We start from the raw sequence: 13,418 nt of genomic DNA on the forward strand, positions 1-13,418 counted from the left end.
GGGTCTGATGTTCCTCATGGGCAATAGTGTTCCACATTTCTGTTCACTTATGTTGATACTGAAAGTAGGTGCCTGTTGTGATTCCGCCAATAGGGTAGATGGTTGCCTAGATGCTAATCAGTTCATTTGGAGTGCAGGAACATCAGAGCGCATTGAAAGCTCAGGGATTTTAAGTAACTTTGGGTATTCCTTGAGGGGGGTGTTCTGTCTTCGGAGGTCTGGTGGCGCAGTGTTGCTTAGATATGGTAACCAGTATAGAGGAGCAGAGTTGATGCACTCTGTTATTGTCCTCATTGCTGCATTTAGCTCTACACCAGTTTTTCTCACATGTGTGCAATTAAGCCACACTGGGGCACAGTATTCGGCAGCAGAATATACCAGCCCTAAGGTGGCACATCACAGTGTCGTAGCTCTTGTGCCCCATGAGGTACCACTCATCTTCTGTATGACGTTTTTGGGTGATCTCAGCTTTGCTGCAGTGTTTTCTATGTGCTTCCTGCAAGAGAGGGTTCTATCAAGAGTCACTCCTATATATTTTGGAGAGTCTTACTGGTGAAGGACCTGACAATTAAAGATGACATTCAACTTCGCATTAGCAGCTTACTTCAGTCTTCGTTGGATTTGGTATCAGTCTCCACTTTATGAAGTATTCATCTATTGTGATTAGATCTGTGGATAGGATCTCCTCGCCAGCTTCAAGAGGCCAGATCGTCTGCATAGATCAACTTCCTTGACTCTAATTCAGGGAGGTCAGATGTGTATAAGTTGAACAGGATTGGTGCCAAAACTGAGCCCTGAGGAAGACAATTATCAAGTTTCTTCTGTCTGCTTAGTTGGTTGCCAAGGTCTACTTGGTAGTATCTTTGATAGCATGTTGTTTATGAGCCTGATTGTGGTTTGGCAGTGTATAACTCTGGTGAGTTTGTACAAAAGTCCTTGTCTACATACTGTATCGTAGGCAGCTGTAAGATCAGGTCCGAATCCTGCCTGTTTGATGGGGATAACTTCATGAATCTTTGGAGTGATTCGGTTGAGGATGACTCTTTCCAAATGCTTGTAGGAGCAGCTCAAGAGGGCAGTTTGGCGATAGCTAACAGTTTTGTTCTCTGGTTTACCTGGCTTCAGTATAGCTATGATCTTTGTTCTTTTGAATGCTTTTGGAATGTTCCCTGATAGCATAATATTGGCGAAAAAACATACAAGCCATCTAAGAGTCCTATTTCCACAATTGATGAGGAACTCTTAATGTATCCTATCAAATCCTGGAGCTTTGCCTTTTTTCATTTCTTTGCTTGCTGCAGTGAGCTCATCTACTATGAAGTCTCTGGAGTATGGGTGCCTTCTGCTTCAAGTTTCTAAGCTTTTTCTTAACCATTCTTGTGTGTGGCTTATGTGAGGGTGCTTTGGCGAGAGAACTTATTCTATTCACAATTTGGTCTGGTGTTACTGCAGGATCTTTTCGGGTGGGAGGTTCAGCCGTCATTGGTGGTTCAGTAGGACTGATACAGTTCTTCATATACATTACTCCAGCCTGGGATACATTCACTCTGGAATTCTCTAGGCATGCAATATTTTTTTTTTTTTTTTTTTTTTTTTTTTGCTAAAAGTGCTACGACGAATCTTTCATAATTTTCACCTAGTGGTGGGATCCATGTGATCACTTTATCAAGTTCTTTGGAGAATTTAGTCCAGTTTGCTTTTCTGAAGGTCCTTCTTGGTCTAGGCATTGATCTGATTACAGGAATTTGAATTCCTACATCTAGAATTACTGGCTGGTGTTGGCTTTTTGGAAAACCTCCAAGGACTGACCTCACTGGATGTAGAAGTTGTCCCTGAGAGTTCTGTGTTACAAAACATAGGTCAGGCTTGGAATCCTTGTTCCAGGCTGCAAATTTAAATGTTCCCTTGTCCTTTGAGCCAAAAACTAGGCTGAGGTTGTTATTTTCAGCCTAATTTGCTAGGTCCTCACCATTTTCGTCAGTATTGCTGTATTTACAATTGCTGTTGAAGTCGCCGATATATACACTTGGATGCAAGGAAATGGGAAGAACATGAGCAGGCCAGTTATCTGCTGGAGGCTTCTAGTCATTTGTTATAGTAACATCTTCAACTTTAACTGACACATTCGCAGTATTTTGCATGGAGTTTGCAGATATCAGATGCGCATTTTCAGTGTTATTGCATATACAGGTAGCACAGGCTTAGGTCTGGTGGTATGTAGTTCCACGGACTTTGTAGCCACCTACATGTCCTCTTGAATACAGTCTTTGCTCATTGTTCTTGAATGACTGCCACATCTACATTGTTTTCGAGTAGTGTAAGAGAGAGATGTGATTTAGGTTGGTTGAGCCTTCAACATTGAACTGTAAAATTTGAATGTTATGGCTCAGGTGTCTGGTTGGTTGGTTCTGAGAAGGACCATTATGAAGTAGTTTAGCGTTCATGTTTAAGCCAGGAGATCTGTAGTAGATAAGTCTGTCTGCCAGCTCTGATACTTGTTTAGCACCACCCAGGGGATACGTGCAGCTTAAGTTGTGCTGCAGACACAAGTATCTTCATCCCCCATAATGTCTGTTGACTCCGAAGGAAGCGTGCATGAATTTATACATGGTTACAGACAAGGAAAAGTTGTATGGAATGCTACATCGAAAGATTATTTGAATAAAAAATTGAGGTGTGATGCCGTGAGTGTCAAGTATTGAAGAAAATGTCTCTGACCATATTATTCTAAAAATAATGTGCCATAAGGACGGGTAGGAAAATAGTGAATAATAATTTAGAAATTTATAAAAAGTGTATTTGAAAAATGTAGACGAATATTCATGCTATGGTGGCTTAATAACACAACTGAGGAGCATGATGTGAAAAAAATTAAATGATGGGCTGTCAGTAGCTCCTCAACAAACTACTGGAAAGACAAGTGAGGTACATTGATGATGTAAAAAGCATAAAGTTTGAAAACACAACCTCCCTTCCAGAGGATATTGACACTGATGAAGTCCAAGGATGTTAATCTACATATAATCAAAGTTGTTTAAACAACTCTTTTATTAAATTAAATTGAAAGTTAATTAATCCTCACATAACGACTAAGCGTCTCCATTGAATATTTCTGAGTTTCAGGAATAATTGTGGAAATTCTTTGTTTTGAAATGCAAAATAAATATTTCAAACTAATATGTAAGTTGCTGGTTACTAGCTAACAAAATGTAGTTGTCAGACTTATCACTGCAGTTTCCCAAGAAGAAAATCTGAAATTTCGGTGTGACATTTAAAATTTGGAAACAAATTGATGTCATCACATTGTATTTATCGTACCTCTATCATTTAGATAATTCTTTACCTGTAGTCACTTTTGCCTTGTCTTTTCATTGCAATAAATACAGCACAAGCTCCCAAGAAAAGAAGAGGAATGCGTGGCAAACATCTTGCATATTGAGGCAATGTGTAGACATGAGAACACTCAAAAGTGCATACAAGCATTCTTTCCATGAAGTTTTGTTCATGCTCTTTTATTCCCATGTGTCTGTGACTATGCACGAGGAGAGAGACATAGGGTAGACATTGACACACCTTTAATTCACCTCGCGTCCCAGACTGATGAACAGTACTCAAGAATCAGTCTTTATAAATGTTTTGTTCTCCACTTCTTTAATGGGTGATTTACACTTCCATAAGATACTTCAACTTAATGTTAACATGGAATCTGTTTTTCCGACAGTTAATTTTTCTTGGTCACTCCACTTTAGATTCGCTGATAACTTCAATGTTGAGCACCTGCAAAATCCAGTCCTTCCACTTTAGGTTTCATACTAACTGTTTTGTGATAGCTTTTCCTTGCTTCACAAGTGCCTACAATTTTCTTGGGCATGTAATCAGAAATAGCCTTCTGCGCAAGAGTCTAGTCTGTTGGAAACTGAGGTTAATTCCAAGCTACAACTCCAAAGGTTCCTGGTTCAATCACTAGCTGGAGTTGGAATTTTTTCGGTCACTTATTACTACTTTCATCTCTGGCAGTGATTATTAATGTGAAAATTCTGAAATTTTGCTGGTAGTCAGTCTATGTTAAATTGTATGTCCCCAAATAAGTGACAGAACAAGTCAATTAAAAGGTCAGAGGAAGGCAGGGGCATCAGACATGGTCATGACTATTACAGCAATGCAGTGTTCCAACCAATATTCGTGTTGTGAACAGCTGTACTGTTAATAAAAGATTAAAAATTATCAGTGTTATTATTTGGGACCATACCAGCAAACAGAGCCACTAAAAATGTATAAAGTTTGTCTCACAAAAATGTTTCCTGGAAAGTGGTTAGCTGTGGAGGAGCAATCACATCATTTAGTCGTCATACACAATTTAAATAGGTGTTACTGTTATAAAAATGGTGTAGACTGTATTTTCACCCCCTTTGTCTTCAAAAAGTTTTCTCTGAAATCTTTGTCTCATCGAACGTGCATTTTTCAACGTTCTTCATTTTCTGAAATGATTAAAATGGGATAATTTTCTACGTACATCATCTGGAACCAATTATATCAGTTGCAGGACATGATTTTGCCAGATAACTACTGAATCAAAAGCAGCTGCACTTGTTATTCACTTTGATTGGGAGAAAGTACGTTTTAGAAAGTTTAGTGGTAACTTTAACTTAGTTGTTGGTTTGCTAATACTTACAGAGAAAAATAATCAGATTTTTATATTTTAAATTTTGATGATATATTTTTTCATAGGTATGTCATCTTGACTTTTTGTGCCACAAAGGTGTGCATGTTCAGTTTTGTGATTTTTAAGGTTTGGATCACAGTTCTTCATAACCCTCGCAAAGGATCTTCAGTCCCTGGATGGTGAGCACTGTGTCTTTGGAGAGATAGCAGAAGGTCACGAAATTCTTCTAAAGTTGAATGAAGCAATTTGTGATACCGAACATAGGCCTTACCAAGATATAAGGTAAGTTTATCAGCAGAAAGGCTTCCCCACATTTGAATCTCGCTTTCACTTGCATTCCTGTGTCTCAGTTGTGCCTCTGTACCATAATTGTTCTAAATAAATGTAAAAAATAAATAATTGTTAAGGAGAGAAGCAGCCACATGACAGTCCCCAAAATGGGAACTTGACCAATGCTGCCCCCCCCCCCCCCCTCCACACACACACACACACACACACACACACACACACACACACAAACTAGCATTAACGTTGTCTTTCAGATTGTAGAATCTCATTCATCAGAGTAAAGATAGTAATACAAAATTGTGTGTGCACAAATATGCAAGGGAAGGAGAAATCGTTCTAAACTCTGAACAAGAGATTTGAAATGAAGAAATGATCTCAAATTAACAGTAGAGGTAACAATATTCAAAATTGAGTCTACAGCTTGTAATAAGTGACAGATAATTTATGAATCAAGGATGAGACTTAAAACTAAATCAAACTGAATTCAAATCTCCGGTTGCAAATGCTTATTAACGAAAATGAAAAAAACGAAATATAATAGGAGGAAAACTTGGTGAAGGATGAAGAAAAATATTTTAAAGTGGGAAAAGAGGGAAGAATAAAGGACCACAGGAATGTATTTTTCAAACACAAAATCAAATGAGCAAGCATAAGTTGGGACAGCCGACGATAATGCTGAATATAGCAAAAATATATGAGTGAAGGCTGTTAAGAGAAATGTAATAAAAAGAGACTGGGCCAGGTAGACGGTGAAGCAAAGTGCAGTTCACGAACTTTCTATTGGGACAGCTTCAGATTCTTGTGCATGAATTATGGAATACGTAGCTCTATTCCTCATATGTAATGCCACAGGGAGAGGAGAAGCAATGTTATCCATAAAAGAATGACATGTAAAGCTGTACAAGACTGAAAATGAAAATGCTTTATGAACCAGAAGTTGTTTGTGTTGGTATATGTTCCTACTTCATGGTTATCATTTTTCACAAAAATCTGAGATTAAAAATATATATCAAGTTTCAATGTGTGCTTTTGATTGGTAGCAAAATTTCCTTATTTAAAATTGTTAAAATAAAAAAGAGAAGCTTGTGGCATGTGCAACTTGATTGAAACTGAAACTGGGGCTGAAGGTAATGACTTTGAATGACTCTTGGGAGCTCACTGGGAGAACTGGATTTTGGAGGAAAGGTTGAGGTTTGTCTTGAGGTTGTGAATTGCAGTGTAAGGTCTTCTTGTTTTTTATAAAATAATACCACGGCAAATTTAGCTGTACCTGCTACGCTTGGCAAGTTTGGAAAATGTGGAACTTGTTGAGGGTTAAGAACAAGTTTCTTAGAGAAGTGGAGAGGAAAACTAGTTCATGGTATCGCACAAATATCTAAATGGTGTGCAGTGTTTTTCTTGAGTTTGCTGCCAGACATTTGAATAATGTGGTTGGCACGTAAAGTGCCGATAGTAGCAAGATATGGTGAGCAGGAAGCAGCTGATTGGTGTGGAATTGGCAGGTTAGTAAAGTACTTGAAACAGTTAAGAAACTGTGTAAATTGGAATTTAGGGAGATGGCATTTGTACACGTGGGAGCATAGACAGGCAATCACGCGTGACCTCATTACCATTCGGAGATGAAAAGGTTGAGAGAATTGAGAATAACCAAATTTAATTAGGAAACCATGAAGTGTATTACAGCTACATTTCACTGTGGTGTCATGTAATTTTAAGTTAAACTTGAGGTAATTTGTGAGAAAGCCTCTGTGAAGCATTGTGTTAGCAAACTTGCATACCAGTAAGTGCAGTGTAGCAGCATATTGGTTAAAACAACATCTGCACAAAAGGATTGTGAGGTGGGCTACCTGTGCTCAGCAAGGCAGACAGACCAAGGGCTGGATAGTAGTGTGACAAATACTCCTTGATCCATATAAAAAGCTGTGAATTCTGAAGCAGATTAATTCGGAATCCAGCAGCAGCACCACAGTGCCATGGGCATTGCTGGGCAAGGGACAATCTTCACGTCACTTAGCTCCACGGATGTCGGAACGATTTTCGCTCAACAATTGGGCAGGCATTGTGGGTGACCATCTGATTGGGGCGGTCCATCTCTACCTCCTCAACTTACTGGAGCAAATTATCTTTATGTTTTGCAAGAAACTCTAACCACTCTGCTCGAAGATGTTCCCCTGGACATACAACTACCCATGTGGTTGCAGCATGATGGGGCACCCGCACGTAACAGTCGTGCTGTGTGTGGGTATTTAAATGAACTCTTCGACAGCCGGGTAAATGGCAGAGGTGCTCGTAGGACATGGTTCGCACAATCACCAGATGTCATGCCACCGGACTTTTTCCTGTAGGGATTCGTCAAGGTTCTAGTTCACCCACCCAGATGGGAACCATCTAGAAACGAAGAGGAATTAACAGGTCGCATTCAACATGCCGCCAGTCACATCAGGGCAATGTCAGGAATCTATCAAAGAGTTCGGCAAAACCCCGTTCAACGCTGCCAAGCCTGTGTCATGTCAGAGGGTCGCCAATTCGAGCACCTGCTTTAAGTAAACAATGTCCTAGCTACAAAAAAGGCCCTTTTTAGGGCCGACACAATTTGTAAAAGACTTTCTGTATGTGAACTAACAGCTGTTGATGGGTTTGTGGTTTGTTCCTGGTAGGTCTTATGATAAAACTACACTGGATGTGTTGGGACCCCAGCGGATTTGCCCCCAGAGTGGAAGGCTGGTGCGAATGTGTGGGCTGCCTTGGGTGCATCACGATCTCTGGCAGGCAAAGCATTGTTCCAGAGCATCCGGCAACAGGGCAATCGGAACACTTTGCACAAAGTTTCCATGCTTTAAAAATTGTGCATTGTAAACCTACGCAACTTTAGCAATTTTGGCTCGTACTGGCATCAGATATCCAGGGTTAAAATTTTGTGACACAGTTTTTCTCCACCCTGTACAAGCGGTGAACTGAGTAATGATTCAGGAGGGGAAGCTAAGTTTAATCATTGTTTCAATGTGTAGTAGTAAAAATGGGCAGCCACTTAGGCAAGAGTAGTTAACTTGTGGTAAGAAGTGATACGATAATATTACATTTAAGTGTTTCCTAATTTGATTTTGTGCAGAGCAAGGTATATGGTTCATTAACTAAGCATTCTCATTTATATTTGCGTAATTTGTAAGAGGTAATCATTTCGTGGTCAGTACGATGAGAAGCAGGGTTTTTGTTAGTGCAAGAGGCTACCTACCACAGAGAGGAGGTATACAGAATTTAAGATATGAAATAGATAAGGTGCTGGTGGACAGTGCCAAGTGGTCTAAGAGATTAGGGGCACTTGATGCTGAGGTGAAGGAAAGAACTTATCACAAAACTACAGAGTGTAAGGAGAAGCTGCGGAGAGAGCACACTGACTGTTTGATCGAAGACAGGCCTCATGTTGTGAGGAATATGTTGATTACGAGGAGAATGAAAATAAGGGAAATTAGAGGAAGGAAAAGGAGGAAGCTGAATAGGAGGAGCAGGCTTGTGGATAGTTTATCTGTTCCTGCAGGACGGCCGACTACCACTAATGTAGGTGAACCTTTCGGTCTTGTGAAGAGGAGGGAAGAATGTTGTGGGCGGGTGGACAATCGTTTGACTGGGAAGGTTAAAATAACTGTAGGTAGTGTCACAATAAATGTTTGTGGGAACTTTAGTGAGGCACTGAGTAATGATGATGATGAAGTTAAGGTGAGTAATGTAGAAGTGCCACCTCTGATACCAGGTGTAATTGTGTAGTCTGAGGTAGCAGGAATGAATATGGACTGTACTGAAGCGATTGTGGGAATAGCAACAGGGTTGATTTTAAGTTCAGTGTCACATTTGGTGATAATGGGTGCTGTGTTGAGGCAATAGAACCTGTGCCAAATACACAGGGCAGTATAGGTGCTGGTGATTTTTGCATTGTGCAGAGTGGAATTGCAAAGAAAGTTGTTTTAGGTACTAAACAGAATGCACAAGAAATTGTTGATAGTTATGCAGATGTTATGGTAGAAATGGTAAGGGAACATATATTTGCTCAGAAGCAGGGTGAATGAAAGAAAATGAAGAGATGATGAGTTTGTAGAGTGGATGATGAAGTCAGCAGGGCTGAATCTGCTGAAGAGTACATCCCAGTTCAGTATGTAGCACAAGCACAGGTAGTGGGTCACAACCTTGCGGGACAAGTAGTTGACATGCACAGTGAGCTGTTTACAGCACATCCACAATCTGATGTGCACGATGAGTATGAAGTGGGTTAAGGGTAGAACACAAGCCTAAAAGTAATCATTCTGACTGAACATCATGCCAAAGTTAAACTTCAACTGCAGATAGTTTTTGTCACTGTAGAGCTGTCATGAGGTGTGTGTGTGTGTGTGTGTGTGTGTGTGTGTGTGTGTGTTTTGTAGTGGACAAACCAGTTTAACCTTGTACAAATTCACATGGAACAGTGCAATCAGGCATCAGAAGTTGTATTGTGTGGACATGGAGACCAGGAAACCAAGCATTTTAAGGGGAATTTAGCCTTTAATGGGCACTACATTGGGAGGAATAAGTGGGACTACTTGTTTAAGGGAGGTAGGACATAAAAAAAATTGATTAAAAAAAATTGATTTTTCAAAAGTATGCTTATTTTGTAGTGCACATCTTCCTGAATAATTTGATGTATAGAACATATATATTTTAGGAGTTATAAGGTATGTAATTTTGGTCTTAAGTGTATGAAGGTGCAGTGCCACGCCCCTCTGTACAGCATTCTTCTGTCATACCTAAGTGTATTTCGCTTTGTAGAATTCGAATGCAATATTTGTGCCAAAGATAGTCATACATGAAACAAAGGACTATTGATATCGATACTTTCTTGCTGCTCTCGACCTGCATTGTTTTGATCACTGGTTTTGTTTGTTCTATGTTTTGAAAGGCGTGCAGTGTGGTGCTGTGATCTTCAACACCATTTTCATTTTGCTGTGTTGTTTTGTGTTCATTTGTGGCATATTATCGCACAGGATGCCTAGAATTCGTTGCTTCAGTCGTAAACGTCACCACGGCAACAGATACACAGTAAAGGGTGTTAAAACAAATGTTACACCAGTGGCTCAAGACTGCAACCTCTCAGAGCCAGTAAACAATTCACCACTTGTTTTTGGTGCTAATGAAAATGGAGGCTGTGAATCCGAAGGTTCATGTAATATTACCGTTGATGGTAACATACTGTCACAATTAATATTGGACAGTGTTATGTGCTTTGGTGTTCAGTGTGTTTCTTTGGTGGAAGATAAGAATGCCAGGAAAGGCCTTGCTACGAACTTATCTGTGATACGCAGCAAATGCAACGTTGGTGGGTGTTGCAGGAAATCTAAAATCGCAAACAAAGATTATGATGTGAATTTGAGGGTAGCATATGGCATGCGCTGTATTGGTAGGGGACAGAAGGCAGCAAGAACACATTGTGCAGTTGACACTGTTAAGGTACTAGATGTTGAAGTGCTGAGTAAATTTTATCATAGTTGTGTGAAAGGGATTGCAGATCATGTATGTAATATGAACTATAAAGGCTCAAGTGGAGGTATGGAAGTGCAGGGAGTTGTAAGCTTGTTTACCAGATCTGTTGCCTCCCGTGGCCTGCGTTTTGTGAAGTACCTTGGTGATGGTGACAGTAAAGCTTTCCTTGAGGTTCAAAAGTGTGCACCATATGGAGCTGAGACTATTGCGCAGAAGTTAGAATGTGTGGGACATGTACAGAAAAGACTTGGCACTAGACTTGGAAGACTGAGACAAGATTTGTCGGGAAAAAATTTATCTGATGGGAAGGGAATAAAAGGGAGAGGGCGACTGACAGATGCAGAAATTGACAATCTACAGACATACTATGGTTTGGCGATAAGAAGGAACACAGGGGACTTGAAAAATATGAAGCAAGCAGTTTGGGCCTTATAACTTCAACAAAATGTCCACAGACAATAACCCTATCCACAACTTATGCCCAAAAGGAAGTGTGTCATGGTGTGGCTACCAAAGGTCAATTGCTGGTGGTGAAGAATATCATCATAGGAATTCTCTACCAACTGCTGTAATGGAAGCCATCAAACCTATATTCAGGGACCTTGCAAATGAAAACTTACTGAAGAAATGCCTTCATGGTGGTACCCAAAACCCAAATGAAAGTTTTAACCAATGTGTATGGGAGAGATTGCCAAAAACTGTGTTTGTGGGAAGAAATGCACTTGCTATTGATGTTTATGATGCAGTTTCATGTTTTAATGACGGTGTGCAAAGCAGGAAATATGTATTAGAGAAAATGGGAATTAAGCCTAGAGTGAACTGTATCAAAGCTTTGTGTGCGATAGACAGAGAGTGTGTAGTGAAAGCAGATAAATCATTTTTGGAGGTCATGAAATCAAGAAGAGTGCATCATGGGAATGTGAAGAGGAAGGACACTGATATTGAAAACGAAATAGAACCTGCTTATGGTGCTAGACAGTTCTAAAACTATGCCAAATACAAGCAGAAACTTTAATGGCCATTTAGCTTCCAAAATAAATATCCTATTACTATCAAACATTGTATGCTTATTAAACACAAATTCCTTAATGGAAAACTATAGAATTTTCCAAATCTATTAAAAATTGGGATAATTAACTATAAAATTTGAGTTTTTTTCTAAACATTAAGTTTAAAATGTAATAACTCGGTCATTTTTTCACAAATTAAATTAATTCTAGAGTTTCATACTCCTTTAAGTATGATTTGTATGCTGTGGAAAATTCATTGGAGAATCTCTCTTACTTATGAAGAAAAGTGTACCTAAAGCAATTAATGCAGCCAATGGTAATGGAAAAAATGGTTGAATTTCACATATAAAACAAATTGCTTTTGTTATGTTTTTCAACATCCACTGCTATCAGGGTGAATCCTGAATACTTCTTGGTCATGCTGACAAATTTTTATGAATTTATTTGTAAAAGTATAGACAGTGGAAATTAAAATGTCCTGCGGTGCCTCTCCTGCTATAAGGCGGCCTGTTTGACATCCTACCCCCGTAAGTGCTGTGAATGGTAGTGATGTATGTGGTTTTCTTGTGAGGGAAGGTTTGGTAGTATGTTTTCTTGAAGAGTCTAAGGGGAACTGTTCGTGCAAGAACAAGTTGTTCAAAACATTGAGTCAGAACCATAGGACAGACAGATGGAAAGCCAAGTGAAAGAGCTTTGAAGCTGATATGTTAAGGCGTGTGGGTAATATTATAGTTCAAATATCAGAGAGAAATGAATTTGTTAGAGCTTAAAGACGATTTGAAGCATGGAGAAAACTATGTGAGAACAAAGATGTTCCCACTGCACAGATACAATAATTATAGATGTGTTGAAAGATTTGCAAAGGAGCAGTCGTAAATTTAATATAATAAATGTGTAGGGTTTTAAATTGCTGGTCTAGTATGATCATCAGGTGTGTCACTTGTTTCATAAAAAAATGGTGGAAGTAGTCGAGGTGGGGAACTGGTCCTGAGCAAGAGACAAGAGGCCGGGCTTTCCCCGTGAACAGGGGCACTGTAAAGTCACAATCTAGTTTTAAATGAAACCTGAAGGAATTTGTAAAAAATCCACTGTGATGCATTGCCTTAGGTACTGTGGGCCGGAAAGTGCAGTGTGGCAACATACTGATTATAACAACATATATGCAAAATAATTGCAAGACGAGCTAGCTTTGCTTGGCAAGGCAGGTAGGATTGTGTCATCACAACAGGGTGAGACCCATGTTGCGAGCTACATGACCAGGGGCGGATAATAGTGCAACCAATGCACCTCGAGCCATATAAATAGCTGTGAATTTTGATGCAGATAAATTCAGAGTCCAGCAGCAGAACCACCATGATGCCAGGGCTACACTAGATGATGATACAACTGGGCATCGCCGGCTGCAGTCGTGGGTTTCAGACCAGATTGGACAAACTGCCTCCTGCACTGAGTCTCCTGCACTGAGTGTCCTTGTGGACTTGGCGATACAGTGCTGCCCACAGCTGCCGTTGCCAGACTCCTTCCCAGAGGCAGCGGGTCGTATCCCCTGCACGGCAGACTTGGTTCACCACCGCGGTGGACACGAGCCAAGTCAGATTCCCTGTGTGCAGCTGTTCCACAGCAGAATACAGTTGCAACAAATAGAAGAAATGCATCACTGATATTGGGACCACGTCTTACTGACAGACTTCCGTCCACTACCCGGCTTCACACCAACAACACAGGGCACCAACACCTACGGGTGCAATTTTCACCAGAGCAGAAGCCAGCCACCTGCTAGACATTGTCAGTCTGAGTCGCTGGAGTGGGGTGTGTTTGTGTCACATTGCTAATGACATGATGTGTAATTGAAGTGAATAAAATATTTCTCTTGACCACCAGTGTGTCACTGAGCCCCAGGGCACTCACTCCCACATTCTACATCACATAGTTTATGTTACTGTACCAGTTCT

The 13,418-nt window shown here is 40.1% G+C and overlaps 1 protein-coding gene across 2 annotated transcripts in view; it reads left to right on the top strand.

Annotated features, from left to right (window-relative positions):
- Positions 1 to 13,418, top strand: part of LOC124592508 (zinc finger CCCH domain-containing protein 13) — an 82,912-nt gene that overhangs the window by 4,061 nt on the left and 65,433 nt on the right. Inside the window, exon 4 of one of the 2 annotated variants that reach the window (XM_047131842.1) lies at positions 4,790 to 4,945. The exons of the other annotated variant lie outside the window; for it this stretch is intronic. Coding sequence (XP_046987798.1) covers positions 4,790 to 4,945 — 156 coding nt within the window. The remainder of the gene's footprint in view (positions 1 to 4,789; positions 4,946 to 13,418) is intronic. 2 annotated transcript variants of the gene reach the window in all.

The sequence above is a fragment of the Schistocerca americana genome, chromosome 2 (assembly GCF_021461395.2).
Source record: "Schistocerca americana isolate TAMUIC-IGC-003095 chromosome 2, iqSchAmer2.1, whole genome shotgun sequence".
In the NCBI taxonomy this organism is placed as follows: Eukaryota; Metazoa; Arthropoda; class Insecta; order Orthoptera; family Acrididae; genus Schistocerca; species Schistocerca americana.